Source organism: Clarias gariepinus, chromosome 2, assembly GCF_024256425.1.
Source record: "Clarias gariepinus isolate MV-2021 ecotype Netherlands chromosome 2, CGAR_prim_01v2, whole genome shotgun sequence".
NCBI classification, from domain to species: Eukaryota; Metazoa; Chordata; class Actinopteri; order Siluriformes; family Clariidae; genus Clarias; species Clarias gariepinus.
The window spans coordinates 32,315,554-32,342,500 of NC_071101.1; the positions used below are offsets into that span (position 1 = coordinate 32,315,554).

The 26,947-nt window shown below is 38.0% G+C and overlaps 3 protein-coding genes across 4 annotated transcripts in view; 2 read left to right on the forward strand and 1 right to left on the reverse strand.

Annotated features, from left to right (window-relative positions):
• Positions 1-862: 862 nt before the first annotated feature.
• depdc7b (DEP domain containing 7, paralog b) lies at positions 863-8,140 on the forward strand. 2 transcript variants are annotated; one of them, XM_053516407.1, is made up of 9 exons: positions 863-941; positions 3,087-3,495; positions 3,625-3,746; positions 3,947-4,133; positions 4,819-5,084; positions 5,395-5,537; positions 6,674-6,799; positions 7,417-7,492; positions 7,747-8,140. In XM_053516407.1, the coding sequence occupies exons 1-9, from the start codon at positions 866-868 to the stop codon at positions 7,968-7,970; spliced, it is 1,629 nt and encodes a 542-aa protein (XP_053372382.1). In that variant the 5' UTR covers positions 863-865; the 3' UTR covers positions 7,971-8,140. The 2 variants fall into 2 exon arrangements, with proteins under 2 accessions (XP_053372382.1, XP_053372390.1); XM_053516415.1 differs by having other exon boundaries at positions 3,652-3,746.
• Positions 8,141-12,202: 4,062 nt separating this feature from the next.
• On the forward strand, positions 12,203-15,846 carry ppib (peptidylprolyl isomerase B (cyclophilin B)). The gene is made up of 5 exons (XM_053516428.1): positions 12,203-12,432; positions 13,801-13,914; positions 14,036-14,129; positions 15,042-15,226; positions 15,460-15,846. Exons 1-5 carry the CDS (start codon positions 12,298-12,300, stop codon positions 15,580-15,582), a joined length of 651 nt encoding a protein of 216 aa, XP_053372403.1. The 5' UTR covers positions 12,203-12,297; the 3' UTR covers positions 15,583-15,846.
• A 464-nt stretch (positions 15,847-16,310) lies between these two features.
• snx22 (sorting nexin 22) overlaps positions 16,311-26,947 on the reverse strand; it is a 12,782-nt gene continuing 2,145 nt past the window's right edge. Inside the window, exons 2-6 of the mRNA XM_053516440.1 lie at positions 20,317-20,502; positions 20,128-20,222; positions 19,520-19,558; positions 18,619-18,686; positions 16,311-17,074 (exon numbers count right to left, since the gene is read on the reverse strand). Coding sequence (XP_053372415.1) covers positions 16,896-17,074; positions 18,619-18,686; positions 19,520-19,558; positions 20,128-20,222; positions 20,317-20,502 — 567 coding nt within the window. The 3' untranslated portion in view covers positions 16,311-16,895. The remainder of the gene's footprint in view (positions 17,075-18,618; positions 18,687-19,519; positions 19,559-20,127; positions 20,223-20,316; positions 20,503-26,947) is intronic.

Consider the following 26,947-nt stretch of genomic DNA (forward strand, 5'->3'; position numbering starts at 1 on the left):
TGATGGGAATTGAACCCTCGACATGCACAGCATCACCATGACACAGTTATACCTACAATGTTAATTTTAATCAAATTTGTATATGATGTTCTCAAAGCTCATGTACTAGACCACATACGATAAACGCATACACTGAAATGCATACTGGACATTGACAAAATTACTGAAACACCTTAAAAAAGACTGACCTTGGGTTAAATCCTAGGATAAGTTACTGTCTTTGTGTCTGCATGGGTATCCTCTGGGATCCCTGGTTTCTTTCTTAAATAAGATTAACTACCTCTAGGGATGAACATGTGTATCATTCCCTGCCATGCAACAGTTTGTGGTGTATTCCTGAGATAAAGTCCATGACCATGACCTGTTCTAAGAGTGAGAAAAACCTGTCCCACACAGCAAAGTATGCTTGTGGTAACGGTTAACCCACACAGTAGACAACCTCCCTTGATGCTGTAGTTAAACATGGACACTGGACACCGGAATAAAAAAAAAAGATTAAGCACATCAAATATAAAAATTTTTATATATATATCTTTTTTTAAGACTTTAAAGGGATAATAAAAAGAGCACTTTAGGAATCTGAAGAAAAGTTTATTTTTTTTATGTACTTTGCTGCCACCTTCTGTACATAATCTGTAATAGCTGCTATAACGTTTAGTTTTATACGTTTCTGAGGGAGATACGGGTTGCGATTTCGGATGTAGCCTATAAGAGGTCTGGGACAATTAGTGGTTGACGCTGATTGGCTGGTGTGATAGGACCTGGCAGCCAATAGGGAGCAGATTGACTAATTGGCGGAATGAAACGCGCGAGCCGGAAGTTTTGATAAACAGCTCGTGAGAGTTTGGTCGTTGAGAGAGAAACTATGGCGAGTGTGAAAGAGAGAGCAGCTGCTTTAAACCTCGCGGGGAAACTGTACAGCCCCATGCACAATCCTCATGGTAAAAAGCTTCGTTTGTTTATAAGTTATATATTGTTTTTAATCTTATTAGTTATGGTAACGTAGCAAATCTTCATCTTCACTTAGCTGGTTATAAAGAGATACCTGGAAATAAACATGATACATTTAGGATGTTCCTGAACCTGAGGTCCGTTCTTCGTACGTCGCTTGACACATCCGAGATGAATTGACACATCTAAGATGAGATCATCGTGCTAATTACGATCTGGCTAATTCGGTTCTTCGAGCTCACCTGTTGTTGATGATTAGTATAGCTGGATTGAGTTGTCTAGGATTATTGCGCGCTCGTGCGTTGGTTTAAAAGGCGATATGCATCGACAGTAGAAACACTGATCACAAGCCCTCCGATTGGTTGACGAAATGGAAAAAGAGCGGCTCAATTTTTTTTATAACACGTGTTATGCGCTGAAATGCCCCCCTGCCATGGATTGCCCCCCCTACATAATCGCTATCAAATATTATATTAGAACATAAATTCATAGGTTAATGGTTTACAAATTACAAATTACATGAGACAATAAAATAAAATAAGCAATATGAAAATAAATATGTTGTATATGAAAAAATAGAAATATTATGTATACTTTTATATTGTTTATTTTATAATAAAATTAGTTTCGTCCAATTTATCATTATAAAATATTAATTTTTAATATATATAAATATTTATTAGCATATTTTTATGACAAACCCCTGAAAAATAAATGTTACAAAATAAACATTATACAAGAGTTTGTAATAATGGTCTCGACGGCTGTCTCATGCCTAGGGTTTATTATAATAGTAATATCATATTTGATAATACTAAACCTATGAATTTATGTTCATATATAATATTTGATAGCGATTATGTGTGTGTGTGTGTGTGAGTGGGGGGAGTCCATGGCAGGGGGGCATATACTTTTCTTTTACCACGTGAGTCAGTCATGCTCTTTAACCAATCAGATGTGACCTCGCCATTTCAACCAATCATAACCCGCCAGAAGCGCAGGTTAAATCCTGTTTACATGAAATAAACCTGCTCCCGAGCAGGTTCAAGCTTACGGATATGTTGCTATGACAACAAATGCTAGAAGCGCATCGAAGAACGAAACAATCCAAGATCAGGACAAATCCACAACAATCAAATCCAGCTAACTGAGTTAGCGACGTACGAAGAACGGACCCCTGGTACTACCTGGAAGCATCCAGTTGTTGTTTTTTGTTTGTTTGTTTGTTTTCAACCCATTGTGTGTGTTTATTTCTTCTCAGAGTTAAATTTTATTCATGACACTCTTATCTACTGTTTAAAATTCTTAAATCCCCTGACAATTATTTATTAAGCTCATTTATAAAAATGTACATTTAGATTGTGATGTTAAAAGCTGAACTTGGGTTAACTTATTAATACATTATTTTATGCATCTTGTTTCTGCCATGTGATTGGCTGATTACATTCATGAACGTGCAGAAGTGCATGTGTTCCTAATAAACTGGCTCGTTAATGTAATAACCATGTCATTTTGTAATGTAATTAAAAATTTTGCCTTCATATTGCACACTTTTATACTTTTACAGTATCATGAATTTTGCAAGATAGTTACAATAGTTACAATAAACAATATAGTTATAATATATGAAATGTTTGTGCAATAGCAACTGTGCAATAACTTAATTTATTAAACTATTTTAAGCACTATTAAACTATAAACTATATAATCCTAACGCAATTAGTTGGACCTAGTGCAATTTGTTTAAACGTGTACCCATTGTATTGTTTTTCTCTTTTGTTTGTATTTATACACTGTAGTGGCTGGAGGTCCCTACTTTCTTCTTGCACATTTTTTTATGCTGCTGTGACAAAGAAACATCCCCACTGTGGTACAAATAAATGCATATCTTGACTCTTAATAGTCAGTGTCATGCACTTTTTAAAAATTTAAAAATCCCCCCCCAGTCATTCTTGTTGGCTGAATTATGTAGGCAAGAAACGATAAGTGATAAAGTATAAAAAGTTATTGGTTTGCCTTTATTTCAACAAGGTTTTCTGTTATATATATCTTTATAAATATGTTCAAGCTTAATCTGTTAGGATCTGTTCTTCACACTTCAATAAAACGTTGCCTGTTGTTGTCTTGATGTGTAGCTCAGCAGGCGCTCATTAATCCGTGCCAGACCAGCTTCATCTGGAGCAGACTGATCTCTCATCTCCAGTCCGAGGTGAAGGTGAAGCGGCGACGTCACTTCTTGAAGTCTCATGACAATTGCTTTGTGGGCTCTGACGCTGTCACTGTGATCCAAGACTACATAAAGAAAAGCAAGCTTTTGGGTGATGCTGAAGTTCCCAGGGGCAAAGCTGTGCGTGTGTGTCAGGCTCTACTGGACTGCAAGGTGTTTGAAGCGGTGGCTGGTAAAACGTTTGGGAAGGAGAGTAAGCTGTCGGAGTTTCAGGACAGCGTCAGCAGTCTGTACAGGTTCCTGAACACCCAAACCCCTGTGCTGAGCAGTGCAGGAAACGATCTTTCTTCTCCCAGTGAAGTGAGGAATGCAAACAGGTGGTTTAAAGTCTTTAGGTTACATATACAAGCTTGGATATGTATGTATTATATTCTCTTGTTTTACCTTCACTGTAATTTAGTTTATAAACCAATATAAAGACTGATTTGCTTTGGATGACCTTGCAGGGATGATGACCCATTGTTCTCTCACAGTACTCCAGTAAAACCAGGCTACATTATGGACATCCTGTTGGAGGAGCTTGACCTTAGCCTTAGTGTTCTCCATGCTGAGAGTCTACCACCGTCAGGTAACGCTTATAACAATTTGGAGTCAGGACAGACATGAATTGTGCTGCAATGGCAAATACTTTCACTGTATATTTAAAGACTACCTTATAAAAGTATAAATGTGTATTTAGAGTGTTATTAATTGAGCAGTATTGTTAAATAAATTTGATCAGAATCATTGTAGTACATCAATAGTAGTGCATAACCTTTTGTCTCTCAGTGGTCAGTAAGGTGTGGCAGGAGCAGACGGTTCAGCGTTTGCTGCAGTTGATCGAGCTCCCTGTGCTGGATGGAGTACTGGACTGTAGGGATTGTCCGACCTCGGGAGGCAACAATAATGAACCTGACATTCTCTACACCAGTAACTACCTGGACAGAGAAATAATCAAGGCCTTTAAGGAGTCACAGTGAGTAACAATCTGCTTTGACCAAATAAAATGAAAATGTATAGTTCGGCATACAGTGTGATCGTCATTTGCGTTGTGTTAACTGTGGGCTTCTTTTATTATTTCTGTTGAAGTATATGCATTTAAAAAGTAAGTAGATCTAATTAAACAAAGCCATATGATTTACACAGGGTACTAATCTTTATTGATCTTAGTTTTGTGTGTTGATCAGAGTTTTTCACGTTTGGGTGGCCCGCATATTTTCACATTTTAAGTTGAGCCGCAGCCATGTTTGGAAATGGCTGCTGTAGGATACGGTTTCCCCAAAGTATACGACCAATGAGTGTTTGTTTACATTTTCATTCTTACATTTGTAAAATTTGTATACAATTCTGTAAATTTATCATACGATGGTATAAAATATTTGCAAAAGAAAATAATCAGAGCAAATTAAACAAAATAATGGGATTTAAATTAGCAATCTTTTTCAGATAATTACTGCAGTGTTTATAGAGCAGTGTTTCTTGGTAGTTACCACGACCTGCAGGTAGGCTGAGAGACTATTGCAACAAACCACTAAATTGTAATAAAACAAAGCAATTCGTGGAAAACAAGATTTTCCGTTTTCAAATTTGGATGCAGCCTGAAGAAATAACTGTAGCATTGTAATTTACAAATTGAAAAATAGTTTTTGGTACTCCTGCAGAAATGATGAGTGGCTCTTGGCAGCATTAGAGCTGATGGACTTTCTGCCAGACCAGCAGGTGGTAGAGGTGAGCAGAGAGCTCTCCAGCATTTCAATGGATGATGATCAGGGTGATGAAGAACATGAACAGTGGAGGCTCTCGGGCATCCAGCAGTACAAGGCTCTACTGTTTGAAATTCTGGCAAAACATTATGGACAGACCAGTTTCCAGCCTCTTCTTCCTAACGGGCTGAATGATGTGTACACGCACATTACTGAACTTTTGGGTAAGTTGGGGCTAACAGCCATTATCATGAACAATGATTTTAAAACTGAAATTGCTTTTTAGCTATATTATTTATGACTTTCAACAATCCTATAGAAATACAATTTGTATGTATATAATGTATAGTGTATTTTATAGTACCATACAGTAAAGTACAGTAACTATTATATGCCCAGGTAATGTAAACAATTAGCATTATACTGAAACTTTTTTATTTTATTTAATTGAAAAACCATATTAAATGTTTATTGAAGGAATTCATCAAGGGTTATCATGATGGTTCTCTTAAAAAATCTCTGGTTTGTCGGCAGTGAATGGGAAGTTTGACGTGGCGTTAGAGGTGTTACAGCTATGTCTAAAGTTGCTTCCTGCAGCTAATAGAGAGGAGCTGTACAGGCTGCTGAGCTTCATGTCACTGGCAGCAGACCCTCTACACATCCGGCTTCATAAGGAGGTAGAAATAAGGTGTCATGCCTGGATTAATACTAATTGGTCTTTTATTTATTTTTATAAAGTTTGCAAATACTCCAGTTTAAATGTAGTAATGTAATGCAACCAGCTAACAGACCTTGGATAAGTGTGTAATTTGTAGTATGTTAATCAGATCATGTTTGATTCATCTACGCAGGTTTAAAGGTGTTTCTCAAACGTACTCCACATGTCTGCCTTTTTCTATCGTTAATAAATATTTGTCCTTGTCTTGGATGTCTTCTTGGAGCCATCTAGTGGAAATAATTTCAAAATGAAATGTAAATGGTGAAATTAATGCCTTTTATATATACTCATGAGCTACTTTACTATGTACATCTGTTCAATTGTGATATAACATATCTAAGCAGCCAATCAAAATCAAAGTAGGATTAGAATTTGGCGCAAGCATGGATCCATTCTGCCTTATATGAACAGGTCAGAGTGGTGGTGTAACGGTGTGGGGGATATTTTTTTGGCACATATTGAGCCCTTACTAGTTGAGCATTGCTTTAAATGCTACAGTCTGCAAAAGGTTTGCTGCTGTTCATTTAAAATTCCAGGATAACACGCCATGTCGCAAAGCTAAAATCTCAATCTGGTTTCCTAAACTTAAATTGCCTCAACAGTCACGATCTCAAACAGATTTGCATCATTCAGGTGCATCATGGAGGTGTACAGTAGCCAACAAATCTGCAGCAACTGAAAAATCTCCAAGGAATGTTTATTATCTTGCTGAATCTATGCCACAACAAATTATGGCATATTTGGAAGGCAAAAATTGGTTTAACCCAGTACTAGCCAGGTGTACCCAACTGAAGTGGCTTGAGTGTGCACATGTTATAATCTGTGTTGAAACGTTTTAATTTAATAGGTTTTACTCTAATTAGTGTCCAAGCAAGTAGCGTAACTTTTTTTTTTTTTAATGATGCATAATTTATCATTGTGTTTAGAAATGAAAAAATATATAATGCATACAATATTTTGCTCATTGGATAATTTTTTTTTATTGCATCAGTGTCCATTCTAAAATAGCAGAAAATGAAAGCTCTTTGGAGTGCAACAATTAACTCTACTTCTTGGTCACTTGGTCAAGTTTAAAACAGTTATAAATTGTTTCAGATTGAGAATCGGATCCATGTGAAGAAAACCTTTTGTAGAGCCATAACACAAAGCAAAAGCCTCTCAAAGGGTAAAGTGGACTTGCTGTTGCTCTTCATGCTGGATAACCATGAGGACATTTTCAAGGTATTAAATTCTTAAAGATTAATGTTAATCCTTTTATCGGGTCATATGGATTGGTTTCCCATGTTTGAGTGAAATTAATTGATTTTGATTGGTCAGAAGATATTGATTAATTTTTACTGTAACAGTCATTTAGATTGCAACATAAATCATTATTTATAAGAATGCACACATTAATCTTTTTTTTTTTTCTTCTTCTTCTTTGGACCAAGTTCACAGGGCTTTGTAATGCAGATGCTCTAAATAAACAGATTACAATTTAGTTTTAAGCCTCCAGGTTGAGCAATTTGAAGGTCAGAGTAAAAAGACACAACTTTAAGTGTCTTCAGGACTAAGATTTGCGGTTTCATACAAATGCAGTTCCATAGTAAAACGAGCAGAATTTTGTCTTAAATTTTATCTTGTTTATAGTTTTAATAAACATAAAATTAAAAAGAGAAATAACAAGTGTGCCGTTTCAAGAAAGTGATCATTTTTATGTGGTTAAGGGAACTCCACTACACATCAGACCATGTCACATCACGTTATAATCGATGTCCTAGAACAGTGTGTCTTGAGTATTTATGCATGTGTGCATTATTTTTACATTGCCACTGTAGTGAGTTGACTCTTCTTATTAGGTCCCAGGTTCTTTGCACAAGCTGGTCAGTGACAAGCTGGATGACATTGTGAAAAAGAAGGACCCTAACACACAGAGTATGTTGTTCAGTGGTTTATTCTCCTTGTAAAATTAAGTTTAAATTTTTTTTTTCTCTTGGGTAGTTAAAACTTGATGTAGTTCTTAATATACACTATATTTGGCTAGAGACGGTGATTATTTGACAATGTGATTTGATATAAAAATTAGAGTTGTGGTCTTGCATGTAAAAACTTACTATTTACTGTATATGAAATGTATCTAAAGACACACTGGCATCTGTTCCAGTATATAATTCAACTCTTATTCCTAGGCTCTGCATTCTGTCAGCAAATTTCAAGCAATGTGTACCAGGATACTGTAAAAAACCTGACGCATACAGAGCTGTTTGTACTGCTCAGGAATATAGATGAAAATACAAAATACTCCACAAAAGAAAAGAAGAGATTACTGGCACAGTTCTACAAAGGCCATCCTGACATTTTTGCTGAGTACTTTGGGTCTAGACTGAGCACAATCAACTTGTCTGAAGTGTAATTTGTCAATTTTCCTAAAAATGTTTAAACATTTTGTTTATATTGTACTATGTAATATTTGTACAATGTTTTATTCCTGTTTGTTGAAAAAAAAAAAAATTTTTCAAAATGTATATAATAGTCTACTTAAATTATGAATACTTAATAAACACTTGTAAACAAATTGTTGCACCAGGTTGGGTGTCCAAATTAATTTGCAATCCTGGCGGCCTGATTTATAAATGCAGTTGCTTCCTGCAGTTGGGCCACCAATACAATCTCTCGCTTGGGGAAGGCTGACCCAAAATACCATCTCTACACATCTTGGAGTTTTTGATTACCAGTGTTTTATTTACATATTTTGCATGTGGTATGCATAAAGATAAATATTTTTATGCAATTTGGTAAATGTTTTTGGACATTCCTGCCTTTACTTTTTAAGGTATGGTGTTCTTCCCTTCTCTTGCTTTCTAGTCATCTTCGGATTACAGTAGCTCCACTCATCCTTTCCTACACAGCTGATTTAAAGTTCTCTTGCTCATTGACCTTTTTTGTTCCTACCTGTCTGTTTTGCCAGACTTTAAGCACTGTGATACTTGTAACTGCAGTAAGACATATAAATTGTGCAAATGCTTTAAAGAAGACTCCATGAATGAGGTTCTTGGCCGAGGTGAACATTCAGCAAGTACAGTGCCTGATCATTTTAAATCAACGGATAACTTGCCACCAAATTGCAGAAGAGATGTATCTGTCTGTGAGAACTGTACAGTACATGCAATCACTCAAATACCAGTTGCATAGGGCATGTTGAGTTATTGCAACCTCCCCAGACATTGTTTCAAGTTATTTTCTTATGTTTGGGTCATTAAAGGAGTTCCTGGGAGGCCAAAGTTTCGAACGTGAATGAGGCAGTCCGATCATGTGTACTGAGAATAAGTACAGAGATACAGTGGTGTGATAAAGTGTTTGCCACTATTTTTTCCCATGTTTGTCACACTTTAATGTTTCAGATCAAACAAATTTTAATGTTAAAGATAACACAAAAAAACCATCATGCAGTTTCTAAATGAAAGTTTTTATTATTAAGGGAAAACAAAATTTAAAACTACATAGTCCTTTTGTGTGAAAGTGTTTGCCCCCTCTGTTAAAACTGGTTTATAACACGAGTTCAAATTCTCTAGCCACACCTGTTTGTAATCAAGAAATCACTTAAATAGGACCTGCCTGACAAAGTGAAGTAGACAAAAAGATCCTCAAAAGCTAGATGTCAGGCTGAGATCCAAAGAAATGAATGAGAAAGAAAATTAAGATTTATTAGTCTAGAAAATGTTAAAGCCATTTCTAAAGCTTTGGGACTGCAGCTAATCACTGTGAGATCCATTATCTACAAATGGCACAAACATGGAACAGTGGAGAACCTTCCCAGGAATGGCCAGCTGACCTAAATTACCCCAAGAACGCAGCGAAAACTCATCCAAGAGGTCACAAAAGACCCCACAACAACATTTAAGTAAAAGTAACACCGCATTTCAGAAAAAGAACATCATACCAACAGTAAAAAATGGTGGTGATAGTGATTGCCTGGGGCTGTTTTGCTGCTTCAGGACCCGGAAGACTTGCTGTGATGATTGGAACCATGAATTCTGCTGTATACCAAAATATCCTAAAGGAGAATGTTCGGCCATCTATTTGTGACCTCAAGCTGAGGCGAACTTGGGTTCTGCAGCAGGACAATAATCCAAAGCATACCAGCAAGTCCACTTCTGAATGGCTGAAGAAAAACAAAATGAAGACTTTGAAGTATAATAATTCTGCAAAGATACGAGGGCCAAAATTCCTCCACAGCGCTGGAACAGACTCATTGCAAGTTATTGAAAACGCTTGATTGCAGTTGTTGCTGCTAAGGGTGGCCCAACCAGTTATTAGGTTTAGGGGGCAAACACTTGACTGCATGATGTGTTTACTTGTGTTTTTTTTTTATTAACTAATATTTAAATTTGTTTGATGATCTGAAACATTTAAAGTGTGACAAACATGCAATACAACAGGAAAACAGTAAGTGGTTTTCACACCACTGTAAGTGCATTAGTGTAGCAGGGGATTATATAGGTAAATGAAGGTATTTTTTACTTTCATAAAAAAAATCTTTTTCTGCACAATCAAAAGTCATTCTTGTGAGATGGCTTTCCACTATGTTTGAAAGTGTGACTATTGGTGTTCATTCAGCCACACAGGCATTGGTGATGTCAGGCACTGATGTTGGTTAAGGAGATCACCAGTTTTCATATACCAAGCCTTCGTTGAGCGTGCTTTGTGCACAAGGGCATGGTTAGATATTTTTAAAACATAGGTCGTGTGGACAGAATTATTTTTAAAAACGAAGAAGAAAAATCTCAGTTTTTAAAAATACCCGGCTACGTGTGGACATGGCCTGTGTTTGTGGTAAAGGTTTGGGGATGAACTGCGTATGAGGGTGAGCATGAGGTGTCCACATAGTTTTAACCATAGAAACTTCACATTCTGAAGTTACTGCTAAATTCGAACCTCTCCATGTACACTATGGTTAAAACTATGTGGACACCTCATGCTCACCCTCATACGTAGTTCATCCCCAAACTTAGAAGCACACAATTAGACTAGTGAATGTCATTCTGTGCTGCATCATTACAGCTTCCCTTTCCTGGACCTAAGAGGCGCTAACATGTTTCAGCATAACCATGCCCTTGTGCACAAAGCACGTTCAGCTAAGGCTTCGTAAAGACATTGCCAAATATATTACACTTCCTAATAAAATAAGCTAATTTCAGCAAGTTTTTTAGCTTTTTAAAACATAATTTGAATGTGTTTATACAGCACACGTAGCTACTAAATTTATCAGTGTCTACTCGTTTGTAAACACGCTCATCGGTTTTAACGGGCTACAAAAATCTCTTCAGCTGTGTGCTTGCAGCTCAGTACGCGTTTCACTCTGATTGGCTCAAGAACATTTCGAACCAATCACGTTCCAGTGCGTCGCTTTGCATTGGAATGCGGAAGTACCTCAGAATGTACTCGTGGATGTCCATGGTACTGCTCACGGCGTGTGAGAATGTTCCGGTTGTACGATGCGGTGTAAACGTGTGACAAATCAAAAACGCTCTGGTGGCTGTATTATTTATGTAATCAACCTCAACAGAAATGACGCAATCACCAAAAAAACTCACACAAACGTGTGATTATTACTATTCATCTTTTATGGCAAAATGTTTAGAGATAAAGCTTAATTAATGAGAACATATACTAGAAACATTTATTCACCCATTGAATGCAATAATATATTGCGAATGCATTTATTTCTGTGTTAAAACTAGATAAGTGTTGACGGGGTAAGTTGAGTGTATGTATAAAGTCTTTATATATAACTCTATATTTACCTTACCCCAAATTAATGGAGGAAATTTTTCTATGCCCCAAACCTCAATTCGGGAAGAATTTAATCAGAGAAAAATGACCAGACTAGTAATCTATAGTCTATAGGAAGTCTATAGTAACTCAGGTGAGCACTCTTTACAACTGTGCTGAGCAAAAAAAGCATCTTAGAACACACAATACCTGGGGGAGATGAGCTACAATAGCAGATCAGATTCCACCCCTGTCAGTCAATAACAAGAATCTGAGACTATCATGGGCACATCCATCCATCCATCCATCCATCCATACAGGAACCTCTGTAGTCCAACCCAACTAGGGAGTGTGGAGGCCAATGGTGACCACTGTATTTATTCACATTTGCATGACCGCTGTAGGACCTCCAGTCAACATTCACACACCATGGGCAATTTGGGAACGCCAATTAAACTAATCTACATATCTTTGGACTGTGGGAGGAAACCCACCTACACCCTGGAAGTGCAAGGCGACAGTGCTAACCATTAAGCCACCATGCTCCAGGTTTTGGGATTGATTCCCGCTTCAGGTCTGTGAGCATGGAGTTTGTATGTTCTCCTCTGTGCTGGTTGGGTTCTCTCCGGGTATTCTGGTTTCCTCCATCAGTCCAAAGACAAACAGATTAGGGTGAATGGTCCATAGATAGGCACCCCATTCAAGGTGTACCCTGTCTTGTGCCCCAAGTCTGCCTGTTGTCTGATTTTGATTCACATTTACATACAGCCAGTGATTGGACAGCACACAAACGATCAGCCAATCATGACACAGGAGGCGGGATTTACTGGACTGAAAAGTGCATTTGTCTGTACAGCAGTGCATGGCTCCTCCCCGGATACACACACACTCTAAACTCCTCCCTCGGTTTCCAGCTGCAACGTTTACCCCCTTTTTCACATACACACACGTACAGATTTGGGTCTTTCATGGTGCGGGCTTGTGAGAGGAATATGAAGTTCTTAGTCGCTATCACGATTATTGTCGCTTCGGTGTTTTTCCTGCTGCTGCCAAACGGCTCTCAGGCTGATGAGAAGAAGAAAGGGCCCAAAGTCACGGCCAAGGTAAAGACTGCACCTACTGCAACGCGGTCTGTGGGCGATTTAGAATAAGAATAATGATACTCTCTGCATGATGGAACGTTTACTAAGATTGTGTGTGGTAACATTGTGCATTAGTATGTGTGATGTGTGTTATCCCGTGCAGCAGGCGGAGCTGGAGTGTGTGTGTAATGGCGAGTGAAGGCCACGTCTGCGTTAACCGGCTGACGCGCATTGCGTTTGCGCACGACCCGAGTTTTCTTATTTGAAACGGAACAATTGTATATGAATGACAGCAGACGCCGCACCCATTAGCCATAGTCCTGTCTGTTCATACACCGCTCTGTACAGGGTTCTCTATCCACGCCTTCTGTCCAGAGGTATTTCTTTGTTCCGTCGTATTGTGGAAAAAATACACGTCCCAGAAACACCCGCGTTGGAGAGAGAGAGAAGGAGAAAAAAAATAGCCGTTGCTAATTTGCAAATCTCCCTTCTCTCTGCTTTAGTCAGACTGAAAGTGAGCTCGTGCTTCTGTGAAACCGTCAACAGAAATAACGTGCACACCTGAATATCACCCCAGATATTTGCTTGTGTTTTTAAATGTAGGGATTTTGTGCTCATTCAGCCACAGGAGCGTTTGTGAGATGTCTGGTGAGGAGTTCATCCCAAAGGTTTTCAGTAGGGATGAGGTCAGGACACTCAAATTCCTTCACTCCAGCTTTGTCGAGTCATGGGGATTTTTCAGTCATGTTGGAACAGGTTCAGGTCTCTTGGTTCTAATAAAGGGAGTGATGAATGGGAGTGATTGCCAGGGGTCCACATACTTTTGCCCACTTTATATGGACTGCATCAAAATACATATACTTCAATATGAAGTCCATTAAGATTTTGGAGTGTTTCTCTGGGAGTTCATGCTCGTTTATTCTGTAGAGCATTTATAAGGTCCGGCATTGATGGACAAGAAGGCCTGGTTCGAAATCTCCCTTCATATTCATCCCAAAGATGCTCAGTGCGGTTGAGGTCAGGGCTCTGTGCGAGATAGTCAAGTTTTTTCACACAAATCTTACCAAACTGTCTTTATAGTCCTTTCTTTGTGCACAGTCATGTTGGAATAAAAAAAAAGGGCTTTCCTTAAACTTTTGCCACATTGTTAGCCGTGAAGCATAGCGTTGTCTAAGATGTCTTGGTATGCCGAAGCAATAAGTTTGTCCTTTTCTAGGGATAAGGGGCCTTGATTAAAGCACCTAAATTCATCAATGATCAGGTTTGGTCCATATAGTGTAGTTTATATCCCCTAATTCCTGTTTTTAAACCTTTCTCAATCCTGTTATGAAATTATTCCTCAGACACATGATGCCTGTTTATACCCATAATGCCTATGCCATATTTCAGGTATACTTCGATATCCAAATTGGAGATGAGGATGTAGGGCGCATCGTCATCGGATTGTTTGGAAAAACCGTTCCAAAGACCACTGATAATTTCCTCGCATTGGCAACAGGAGAGGTTCGAGCTTACATCTTTATTAATTTCACTTTATTTAATTTATGAGTTCAGGTTATTGCCAGTAACAAAGTATATTAATTCAAATAAATGCATAAACGTTAGTGCCTTTCTGCCTCAACAGAAAGGATTCGGTTACAAGGGAAGCAAGTTCCATCGCGTGATTAAGGACTTCATGATCCAGGGAGGCGACTTCACCAGAGGAGATGGAACTGGTGGTATGAAACCTGTCCTTTTGTTTATACCTTTTATCATTAATAAATACATAAAGATAAATAGTTAACAGAGAGTAGTTTGCACCCCTATAAATCACACTGCTTTACCATGGATTTAATGAAGAATAACATTCATTAACGTAAACAGTTTAGAGTGTTTTTTTTTTTTTTTTTTTACTTTTTTCCTACTGAATAAATGAGCTGTAGATCGATTAAATTTGATAAAAATTTTATGTTACCTATAGTCTGCCTTGAGTTTTAGATTAAATCCACTCAGTGCAAGAAATCAAGTCTCCTAAAGTAATCAGATTGGATTTGGTTATGTTCAGTCGACCTATCTGCATTGGTTGCTGTGGTAACCAGAAGTTTGCATGCAGCAGGATATTTCCTTATATAAAGGGATGTTTCTGTGCATTCCCTCTAGCTTTGCCAGTATTAATGCATCCCCCAGAGTGCTTTCAGAAATTTCATTTTGTCCTCTGTCCAGAGACTTTTGTTCTGTGACCTAAAGCATAGCAACATAACTTTCCAAGAATTTCTATATTTTTATTTCCATCTCCATTTCTTCCATTATCTTTGTTTTTTCAACCATGGGTCCATGTCCCATACCATGTGATCGTGTGAACTTGTGTGTCAAGTGACGCAATGGACGGTTTGAAATCTAATTAGAGTTACTAGTGCATCCAGACTGAAACACGTCCGTAGGAACCTGATTTAAATCAATTTTGGATATGGTTCAAATTGGATTTGCAAAAATCAGATGCAGGGTTTTTTTGTTTTGTTTTTTTAACTGTTCAGACAAAATGAAGGCAATCTGCTAACAAACTAATTCCAACCTTGATGGGACAAAAATCGAATTTGAAGAATTGTCTGTCTGAAAAATGCCTAAGTGGTTATGTTCTTCTGCTTCCGTAGGAAAGAGCATCTATGGTGATCGTTTCCCTGATGAGAACTTCAAGCTGAAGCACTATGGCCCAGGATGGCTGAGCATGGCCAACGCAGGCAAAGACACTAACGGTTCCCAGTTCTTCATTACCACCGTGCAGACACCATGGCTCGATGGAAAACACGTCGTCTTTGGCAAGATCTTGGAGGGCATGGTGAGTGTCTTCATTTGGCTTTAGATTTGTCTGATGATCCTGTAATAACATCATAGTGTGATGGAGGCTTGTGTTGTTGTCTTGTATAAGGTAGTGTGCTGCATATGGTCCTAGATAAACCTTTCGCTCCTGTGTATACAAGGATAGGGTATAGAGGCGTGTAAGAACATAAGATTTGGATGACCAGCCTTTTTGTTGCTCTTATTCATTGTTCCATCTTTACATTTTCCCAGGATGTGGTGAGGAAGATTGAGGCCACCAAAACAGACGGCAGGGACAGACCTTTAAAAGACGTCACCATCCATGAATGCGGCAAAATCGAAGTGGAAAAGCCTTTTGCTATTGCAAAAGAGTAAATCACCCGGGGGGACAAACAGGACTGTGGGCTTCTGGGGTTTTAGCAGGTCTGCTGTACCACTGATATTTTAGTGGTGTGTATATGTATGTACGTAACGTACGTGTGTGTTTGGCACTTAAGCGCAACCCGCCTCACACTCCTACATCTGTCGTTGTCCACCTTGGGTCCATTTCAGAGAGGCATTCCACATGGTCCTACGCTGACCCACTTAACACCTGTTTTTTGTAAACAAACCTTCAATAAAGGATCCAAGTTTTGTTAATTGCTTTGTGTTCATGTTAAATACACATTAGATACACATTAACACATGAAAATACACATTAACACATGAAAAAGTTTAGTTTGAAATTGCAAATAAATCAATATTCATAGATTCAGAAGATTAAAAGTTCCAAATTCTGCTGTAGTTACAACAGATGTTCTGTTAGGCTCAATTATGAGCATGCAAGTGTCTACACATGCTCGAGGATTCTCTGGTTATATTTCAAATGTATATTTATTGGGGCCCAAACACTTTAGGGTGAGTAGGTCTTAACATGCTCAAAATACAGGTTGTGCGGTGCACCCGGTTTGGTGCTTGGGCCCGCTCATTGTTGCTTGCAACTATATCTAAACATATATAATTTAACCCCATTTATTCCACCTTGGTGAAAATTATTTCAACCATTCTTTCTGTAACATAAAAATATTAAATTAATGTTTATAGAAGTGAAACAAGCTCAGGTCTTACGTTTTTCCTTTAAAAAAGGAAAGGAATTTTTTTTTTTTTTTTAATAAAACTTCAATGCTTAAAGAACATTAAGACATCCCATGAATGTTCAGTCAATTACAATAAAAATTCAGTGTACAAGGCTTTTTCATACAGGTGGTAGTGTTGCAGCTTCACAGCTCCAGGGTTTGATTCTGGGTTTTCCTTCTATCTGCATGAGTCTCTCCTGGGTCCTTCAGTTTCTTCCTATCTTAGAAAAACATGCTGCCAGTTATGTTGGCTAAGATTAAGGTGGGAATGTTTGTGTGCACATGGTGCTCTGTGATGGACGGGCATCTTACCCACCCAGTGCTCCCAGAATATGATCTGCTGTGACCCCGAGTAGAATAAAGCACATACTAAAAGTGCACAAACAAGTCACAAGCTAATAGAATATGTAAACAGGATATCCCGCCTTACAGAGATGAGGTTAAAAGAAGTCATCTAAATGTTCAGGGCTTTTATTTGAATGATAAAAGCTCAGTGTCAACCAGTCCGTCTGTGGCAAGGTCCCAAAAGCACGAATCCTGGTCAGTGTTGAAAAAAGGTACCCATCCAGTGTCTCAGGTTATCTGCGCTTCTGGCAACGAGCTCAGGCTGCTTGTGTCTATGACGATGGAGGGGATGGAAAGATGTCTGGGAACGTGTCTAATGCTGGGTTTGGAGAATGTCCTTAAGCCCAGCTTATTGTCTTTGGGGAAGAAGCCCTGCAGGACACCAGCTACAACTATGTCTGGCAGATCTGTAGGGAGACAAACAAGAACTGAAGTGATGTATTTTGATGAGTTGACTTACAGGCAGCATTGGGTTCTGACCGGTTTATAGACTCGTGCACTATGTTTATATAAAAAAATACAATATGTATTAACTTGTTCAAGATTTTAATAAGCTCCCTGATGTCACTATATACAGAGTTCATATAGTTTCCAAAGCTAGCAAGCTACTTAAATACACTCATCATACACTAATCAGTGTAAAGACTGGCTACTAGGGATGGGTTTCACCACGGATCACCCAATATGATATTTTGAAACTTGGGTGCCGATTCGATTTAATTCTATAGGTATCACGATTTTATATAAATCTGAGTTCTGAGACTCCCACACATGATGATGTGCCAGTGTATGAATAGTTTAGCATGCCACCTGTTGGATTAAACAGGAACTGCAACATTTTACCACCAAAAATGCAAAAGTATATAGATAAAAAAAGAAACCTTTAAGATAAAAATCTATGTTGAAGTCACATTCATTATTGACATATGAAAGAATCATGATATGTAGCTGAATCAATTTTCCCCCCCATCTCTATTGGCAACACACTACATGTGACGCTGCATATTAGCTTCATTGGCAGGTTTACTATTACAAAGCAAGTTAACTACTTATTGCGTGCCTTCACCAGAGAGACTGTGTAAGACAAAATAAAATGAAACTATGAGTCAGACTGTCTGGGATTTTTGTGTTAAACAGTAAACGGGAACTAATTGCAGGTAGGAAGTAAAATTGTGAATGGGAACTGAACAAACTGCAGACCATATGAATCACAGAATTAGTCAGGTGGAATTGTTTGAGTCAAATTTAGTTTTACTACGTTACTATGTCATACCTAATTGGCACAGAATCAAGCAGAGTTCTTGCTGTGATGTCACACTGTCGCTGGCTGGTGCTGCTCGTACATAGAAACTGAATTATCACTTACTGCATAGTTGCTTTCTAGTGTAAATGTAGAGTAAATACGCCGTATATGCTTTACACACATGCAATGTAGACATGCAACATTTATGAGCAAAATTCTCCACAGGTCTGCACTCGTTTCAACTCGACATTGAGAAATGAAGGCTGTATAAAAGGTTATTTAAGTGTTAAATTATATTGTATTTTATATATGCCTTAAACATTTCACAATGTCACATAAAAATGGAAATTGTATCAACATCCACATTCCAAAATCCACATACAGTATTGGGGATGTCTGTAAAACATAATGTGTCTGGAAATTACTGTTGAAATACATAAGAGCTCCCTTAAGTGTTGCATCACAGGCTTGCTGTTGCACTACAGCAGACATTTCTGCATCCCTGGCATAGTCACAGGCATTTCAGTTTCACAGGTCTTGCAGCACTCCTGTCTGTGTAAGCATGTCTAGACACCTAAAGCTTCTCACCTAACTAGTATACACATCACCGAAAAATGATGCCCAAAGACAAAGCTGTGTACCAGGCAACACTGGCTCTTTCACAATTCTAAGAAAGATATCAGATGATTATTAAAACACAGGCATTACCTGACTTTGAAGCAAGGAGATAGGGATCACACGAGAAACCCACCACTCTCTGATGCAGCAGCTCATAGCTAGAAGACATTAATTACACATATAAGCCAAAAAAAAATTGCTGCTACAAAACACTCAGGTTAAACTTAATCTGTTTCAAATTTATGTTGCTGAGAAAAGGTATAGTTCCTACTAGATCACATTATTGGCCTTATTTAAGTAAAAAGCGTCAAGATTGACCCTATCCCAGAGTGATGGGTGCATCAGGGTAAGCAGGGAAGCGTATGAACGGTTGCACCCATCATGCAGAGTTCTACATGTCTACTGATGACCTGAATGTACTTAATGACCAGGTTATTACATCAATGGAGTTTTTCTTTCCTGATGGAATAGGCTTATTCCAGGACTCAAACTGGATAAAAGGTTGCTTCTGAGAGCATGAGGAATCATTTTCACAGATGAATTAATAGTCGAAGGAAATCTTTGCACATGCCAAATTTTTTAAGATGGCTGCTGGCGTCGTAGTTTATGTTTCTGCAGTTTATGCAACTCACTCAACAACCTCCTTAACTTTTTGGCAGTGCTTTTGCTTGTCCCATTTGATGCGTTTTAACATAATATGCATAAACACTTACATTAAAACATACCTCTATCAATGGGATTTTATTTTGTAACTGAACTGCTGCATTAATTTTTCATTTAACATTTTTACTTTCCCCTTCCCCCTCACACGATATTAAAGTGACTCAATGAAATGAATAAATTTATTTATGCAGTTGGACTTTTGCTTCTCTGTTGCCTTTTTGCTCATTTACATTATTGTTCCCATTTATCAAAACCTCATCGCATCAGTGTAAGTAATGAGTGTAAGATTTACTGCACTTACATAAAAAAGATTCTGGTAGACACTTACCTGCTTTTCTGTTCGTGTGTGTCCTTCTGATATTCTTCACTATAAAAATTCCACAGAAAAGTTATTATACTGTAGATATTACACTTATTTAAAAAAAACTTTTATTAGTGCAGATTGTTTTGAGGTTGGTTATGCAGCAGGGCACTTCTATTAAGGATCGACAGATTTGGATCCACACACACACACTCACACTTGCTAATAAACAATCTCGGCATAAACAAGCTTAGGGTCAATGAGTCAATTCACATATATTGTCCATTAACTTATTAAAGAAATTGTAGACAATTATTAAAAACTCATGTACTGATTAGACCTACATGCAAACCCGTTTGTGACATGGAAATGGCATCAAAAACAGACAAATTCTGAAGGGAATCAGAAAATGCATCATGCAAGATGTATATCAAAAAATAAACAGTATTAAAAGTATAGTTTAAAATTTCTTTAATAAAAAAAACTGGTGTTATGGATGTTTTTTTGCATTACTAACGTAAATTGTAACACACTGTAATACTACCAAGTAACCTTTTAAATGTTTTTCATCACAACAAGTTTGACATTTACATGGAACTACTGTGATAACATCAATCCACAGGTGTAATACATACCGAAAACCGCAGATCTTGTTTGCTGTGTGGAAGTGTTTGACCTCCAGGAAATCCAGCAGCTCCTGAGGAACCAATTCGTTCTTATACAGGATCGCCTGCATGAAGAAATTATTTTTGTAACATACCAACTACAACACTATATTGTGCCGGCGACATACATGGAGGTGGGTTTGTGACCTCCTGCTCTACCTGGATGTAGTCCTCCAGCTCCTGCTGTCTCTGCTCTGCTGGTTTAGCACGCAGCTGGGTCCGCTTGCTGGGGAATTCCGGCAGTTGGAGGATCTTTTTCAGCTTTCGGTGCAGCATCTGGAAATCACTCTGCCGCCGGAGAACAAAGTGCTTCCTTCCGTTGAACAAAACCTCTACCCTGAAAAGCTGTGAAGCATAGAAACACACTTAAACAACTGTCCCTTTAAAAGAGATTTCCAAGCAGCGCCCTCTAGTGAAATGACTTGGTTATGACCATATGGATATCTAGAGCTCTACACACTGTATACTCAACTTGTTTTTCATGCATGATGAAGACATCTGTGTCTAATATCGTCTTTTGCTACTGTTCTGTCTCTTATTCATGTCGAATGAATGCTACAATGATAGTTGCAGCTAGCTATTCAGCCAAGCCAGGGATCGTCATTGTGACTCTGACGGACGGGCCAGAGAGCTCTGACACATCTTTCCCTATTGTATAGGAGATAAAGAGAAGAAGCTACGTGTGCTTGTTGCTGGGCCACACCAGCATTCTTTTTCAAGAGCATTAGGAGAACTGTGACATATTCTAGCTAATGCCACCAAAAGAAGAAGCCACAGTTGCAACAGACCAAAAGCAAAAGTGTTCTGGATTACTTTCTAATGGTTAATTAATATTGGGCATAGATCAATAAAGTAAACAGAGGATGCATTTAAACTTCAAAACATTGTAATACTACAGTATAGTCAAACAAGATAGAAAAAAACACTGCACGCGGTGAGTGGCCAATTAATGATCTGTGCCCAGTGTGCATTGCACATACAGTCACCAACACCTTGCTGCAGCTATGCAGAAATCCAAATAAAGGTGTGCCCTAGGACTAGGATTACACATAAATGCCAGTTGTTACGTTTTTGTGGGTGGAAGCATCCAGTCACATATAAAGCTTGCAAGACAAATAAAGGCCAAGGGTCTATAATACAGGACTGTATTAGATGCAAAGAGGTGATCAAATGGTGCTACTGTATGTGGCATGTTAACTGTCTTCATTTAATCATCGCCATTAAACGCTTTAATCAAAACCAATTAAAAGGTCTAAACAATAGTATTCAATTTCTTTATTCAATAGTTCAATACCTATTAAGCCTGAGGTCATGGTAGTAAGGAAACTTCTCAGACATTACATGAAGAATCCTTCAGATAAATTGAGCACAAAAGGAAACAGATTCAAACACATTAATCTTCTACATCCGCGTACTACAGTGAAGAGGCTTTATAACAAACAAAATGTGTTTTTTAGCAAATGGAATCATTGCACTGATCAAATAAGAACAACAAATCATCCTTATGGTATATGAAGCACATCCAAGCAGTAAATAAGATCTAGCACAGATTGGTAGATATGGAAAAGCAAATAAAGGTGAATCTCAATAAAGTGCAGCGTATGAGGAAATATACCTGCAAGGTCTTTAATTACAAAGGAAGCAGAAAGCTTATGAACAATTTTAAACCTGAGTAAATGTTAAAGAAAATGCTATACAAGCGAACAATATCCAATGAACAATGAATTCAATCATGGAGGCAAACTGTCATTAAATGAGCTCTTTGCCAGAAAGTATGCGCTTGATTATATTTTGAGACTGATCTACATTTTGCTTAATACAAAACAATCTTAGAACAATCTGGTACATTATAAATCTAACCACTTAAACGTCAGCTACGTAATAATTGCCAATTCCCTAAAATTGTCTGAACATGTTTGACGATGGTGTTGAGGTATTCGAAATGTGCGACACGCCCTCACTGCAGTTCCTTCAGTGAAGGAGACTGTAGCAGCAAAAGCTGTATTGAAATAACTGATATCAGACCGTTATGCATTTTAACATCACCATACACCAACAGAGCAGGCTTGTTACTTTCATTATTAAAAACAAAACAAAACTGAGGAGCCGATGCTACATGAATCTAGAATGACTTGATGAGTTGTCTAGGTGTTGAACCACATTTCCTGGAAGCCCTGGACCACCTTTACCCGTTTCAAGTCATTAATGGTTTTTTATGATTCCACTAAAAAGATGTGCCAAGACGATGCGCTAGCTGTCTGCCAAGTTACAGAATCAAGTACAAGGTACCAAAGTGACCTGACTTCATGATTAAAGTAGTATATAGTTGAGATCAGTTTATTTTATGTTTTAAGGTAAAAGGATGATATCTAGGCGTGGTGTAGTGCCTTGCACCTCTAGGGTCCGGGTTAGATTCCTGGCTAGGCTCGATTCCTGTCTCTGTGTGCATGGAGTTTGTATGTTCTCCCCGTGCTTGGTGGAATTCCACCGGGTACTCCAGTTTCCTCCCACAGTCCAAAGACCTGCAGATTAGGCTAATTGGCGTTCCCAAATTGCCTGCAGTGTGTGAATGTGTGTGTGACTTTGTGTATGTGCCCTGCGATGGATTGGCACCCTGTCCAGGGTGTACTCCGCCTCCTGCCCGGAATCTCCTGGGATGAATACAGGATAAAGCGGTATAGACGATGAGTGAGTAAGTGAGTGAGGATGATATCTCCCACCCTAATGATAATACTAAGTTACAATTGGAAGTCTTTCTTTTAATAAAAGTATTAACAAAGCAATCTGGATTCATAGTCAGACTGAAGCAGATTACCCAAACCCCACAATACATTGCAATAAAATTGTTTTTTTCCATGTAAATGATGCCAGGTGACCCGTGTCCTGCCTTTTTGAAGTAAGTAAAGTGATTTTAACAAGGCTTACTTACTGACTTTAAAGCAGGATAATATAAATTTTCTCTTTGTTCCTGGCAGATCTGCTTCATTATAAGAGTGGGAAAATGTGGAAAAATGGAATGAACATTTATTTATAGCCCATGTACAGTATATGTTGCAGTAGACTGTGTATTAATAAAATGTTTAAGGTCAAGGGGCTTCTTTGGAAAATACTTCTGCTAGGTTGTTAGACTTACTGCAAATTGAAGGATTAGTGATAGTAAATATAACAAACATCAAAATTTAGGAGTCAAAAACTCAAACACGATTTCTGAACATGACCGCAGATCTGTATGGTTATCAGGGAAAGTTTCTGAGTTCCTGTAAACTTCAACTGAGGATTTCACGTCCTTGAAGTTTCCCATTTTCCTTAACAATACCGGAACTAGCAGTACTCACTTCCACTTCATATCTGTTCTCACTCTGAGCAAAACAGTTTCACTTCTCGTCTGCCTCACCTCTGAGGGAGGACAGGTTTTGGACTTGTTCCTGGTTGAGAGAACGGGAATGTAAGCGAGCACTAATCGAGCATGCTTTAACAAGTCAGGGTGAAATCTACCTGTGTGATGCAACACTGGGTCCTCGGAGCCAGAAGGGAAGTGACTTACAGAATTTTTTTTTTATGTGTAAGTAATGGCAACTCCTTATGAGATTTCAACTCAGTTTTTGAAAAAGGAAAGTACACCGAAATTCCAGTGAAAATGTTACTAAACATAATAAGCGATGTGTTTTGTGGACTGCTTTATTTAAGTGACGTAGCCTTAGAGCAGAGACTGTGCTCTGGAGACCCAGCAGGAATGTGAGAAACAGCAGGACTATCATCAACAGCAGGCTGAATTTGCCCTTTCAGGTTAGAGCAAAGTTGCCTTTTTGAGCCAAGTCCCAAAACCTGTTTCACACTAGAGTTCTGTGTACAAAAACAAAACACTACATTTGTAACATTTTTATTTACTTATTATTATGTAAAGAAATTTTAAGGTGAAGTTACGCTTACCACCCTAAAGTACAGTCGATTATTGTCCTTATACAAATGCTAGTTGCTTGGTTACATTGCGCGGTGTTTCAAGAGTGCTTATATTTAGTACATCGATCCTTGAAAGTTCACCACATAAAAACAACTGCTATTATCACGTAAGCAATAGTGACTGAAGTTGGTAACCATTTTATAACTGATCATCGGTTCGAGTAAACTAGTCGATGATGAAGAATCAGTTTAAGCGCACCGTACGATGCTTCTTAGAATCATTGTGTTTCCTAAAAATGAATCCCACCACTGTTCACTATTACTACACCCAGAGGATATTACACATATGTCCATCAACTAGAATTACTTGCATCTGTGGTTAATGTCGTTTACCACATATATTACAATGATAACACGTTACAAACGTGACACAGTTGTAAAAGCAGAAGTACTTTTTCATTACTCCTTGTATTTAAAACTGTAGAACAGTCACCCTGAGATCCATCGCCCGTGTTTTACATAATGATGTTGTTGGTGTTTTAGGAATTTCAGGATTTAGGATAATCAATCAGTTGAGATGCACAGGAAATCGAATGACCATGGGCAAAAATACAAGCAAACTGTTTGGCCATATAGGACTCCTCTGTCCTAAAGAACATAACTTACATTAAACTTTAACTAAACTACATTCTGGGTGTGCTGTTACAGAAAATTAATCATCACTACCTTTTCAATCGGAAATGAGTGTAAGGGCCATATTTCATTTCTTGTAATTTGTTGTTGTGTTTATTTCATTTCAATTTATTAGTTAAGCATTAAGCATTAAGTCTGTTAGTTTAAGCATTAAGCAGTAAGTCCATTGAGTGTATTAGCTTAAAGATTTAGTATTATACTCGTAAGTTGTATTGTGACATCATTTCATAAGTTGTTCTGTGACATCATCCCACAGTGATGTAGCTGTATGTCTATCACGCATGTTAGTTGTTCAGTTGCTGTTAAGACACGGAAGGATACAGAAAGGTTTGGGGTACACAAGCTTTTGACCGTGATAACGTGATATCGTGAGCCACGTGATATCGTGAGACTGTAAGCTAAAAGGATACAGCAAAATGAGTTGTTGTAACTGAAATCTATCGAAGCTACAGAACACAGCAAACGACTTGTCGTGACTACAGTGGATTTATGCAAGAAACTGTAACAACCGTTGTACTTTGATGTTGAAAATAAAACAAGAGACAAAGAAATCAACGAACGTCTGGAGTCGTCAGTGACACTGTGTAACAAGAAAGACAAGCGTCAGAACTTGTGAATAACATGCACGAACAATGAGAATTCATTGCACAGTCTAAAAATGCAGTGGAATAAACCTTCTTTTATATAATGTGTTATAAAAAAAACTGCTCCTGCACAATCTGTGGAACATATCCTATATTAAAATGAAGAACTACTAAAGCTGAAAAGGTTATGTGGACAGATTAGTTCTGCATGCAATTTATTTCAAATTAATGCAACATTAGATAATTACATAGCAAATGAACTTTATCTGTGCTGAAGAGCTCTTTAACTTTAACAGGTTGGCTACAATTGTTTGTACTATTTTTCCACTCAATGTCTCCGCGCTTCACTCAAGTAAACCACTCTAAAATCTTTTGGTATTATTCACTAATGATCCTGGATGAGATCAGGTACAAAAGACTAACATTTTGTCTGTGTCTATAGACATTATGTCTATAACACTTAGACAAAGCTGTTTAAGTGTGCATATTTTATTTGTCTGTACAGAATTTCTTTATTTAAATGGTTTGAAGAGGCAAGGTTAAAGCTTTCCTGGTTAAAGTGAAAGCCTCCTTAACACCAGCACTCATTTATTCACTCCTTAGTTGGCTCTTTAAGCTGTCCGGCCAGGCTCATCAGTCACATCCTGGCATGTGTGAGGGTGTAAAGTCATTTTCATTATGTTGCCCTTTGGTCAGTGAGTTACAGCAATGGCCAAGGGACATTTAAAGAGCAACTGAGTTTGTTGAAGTTAAGGTGGGTTCGACTTGTAAGTGCAGCACAGCATTAACAATTATACCAATGGAAGTTTCTTTCCTAGATTATAAGGCACGTATGAATGATTTTGTATAATACTGAAAAAAAATGACAGCACACGTTCGGGTTATACTAATATTCTAAAAACAACATATTCAATTAGGCCGATTTCAGCATTTGCTCAGCTCAAAACGATGCCAGAACAGCAATCAAAAGAATAAAACAGCTGAAAAGACATGATGAACATGACACATATTAGGTCAATACATGTATTAATGTTGGTATCAATCACCTTTTACTTAATCATAAAAATATGGGATTGTTATGGTTCATTTTTAAAATCAATCCAGTATTCTTGCTCTATTCAATGGTTTCCTCAAACCATCAATACAGGGAGCTAAAATGTCTGTGTTAAATGTCCCCTGGGTGTGAATGAGAGTAAATGTGTATGTGTCTGCATAGAATGAAAATATGATATGTCGTGTGCTTATTAAAATGATTTAACGTTGTTATATTGATATGCTCGTAAAGTGATGTTCAGCTTTTTAAGAAAAAAAAATTATTCATCAATGTTTATCTAAATGCAACGCTGAGAACCTCAACCCTGCTAAGAAAAAATCTACTATGCTGACAAATCTTTCGAACATAATGCAAAAGGTGTAACATGTTGCTACGTTGCTGCTAACCCCTAGGGAAGGGCTTGGAGGGTATACACTAGCCTGTGGTGTGTTTTGGGTCAGAAGTACTCCCTGCAAAGGGCTCCATTCAGCTTCTCGGTTTCCTTCCCTCCCTTCATGACTCCCTGACGCACTCTCACACACTTAGCCGGTCTCACACACTCACAGAGCAGCCTTTGTCA

Bases quoted from the DNA above. Each gene is read 5' to 3' on its own strand.
- ppib (XM_053516428.1), top strand. From the start codon at position 12,298: ATGGTGCGGGCTTGTGAGAGGAATATGAAGTTCTTAGTCGCTATCACG. The intron at 14,130-15,041 runs GTATGAAACCTG...CTGCTTCCGTAG, and splicing joins CAGAGGAGATGGAACTGGTG to GAAAGAGCATCTATGGTGAT. The intron at 15,227-15,459 runs GTGAGTGTCTTC...ACATTTTCCCAG, and splicing joins GCAAGATCTTGGAGGGCATG to GATGTGGTGAGGAAGATTGA.
- depdc7b (XM_053516407.1), top strand. From the start codon at position 866: ATGGCGAGTGTGAAAGAGAGAGCAGCTGCTTTAAACCTCGCGGGGAAA. The intron at 5,538-6,673 runs GTAGAAATAAGG...AAATTGTTTCAG, and splicing joins ACATCCGGCTTCATAAGGAG to ATTGAGAATCGGATCCATGT. The intron at 6,800-7,416 runs GTATTAAATTCT...TCTTCTTATTAG, and splicing joins ACCATGAGGACATTTTCAAG to GTCCCAGGTTCTTTGCACAA.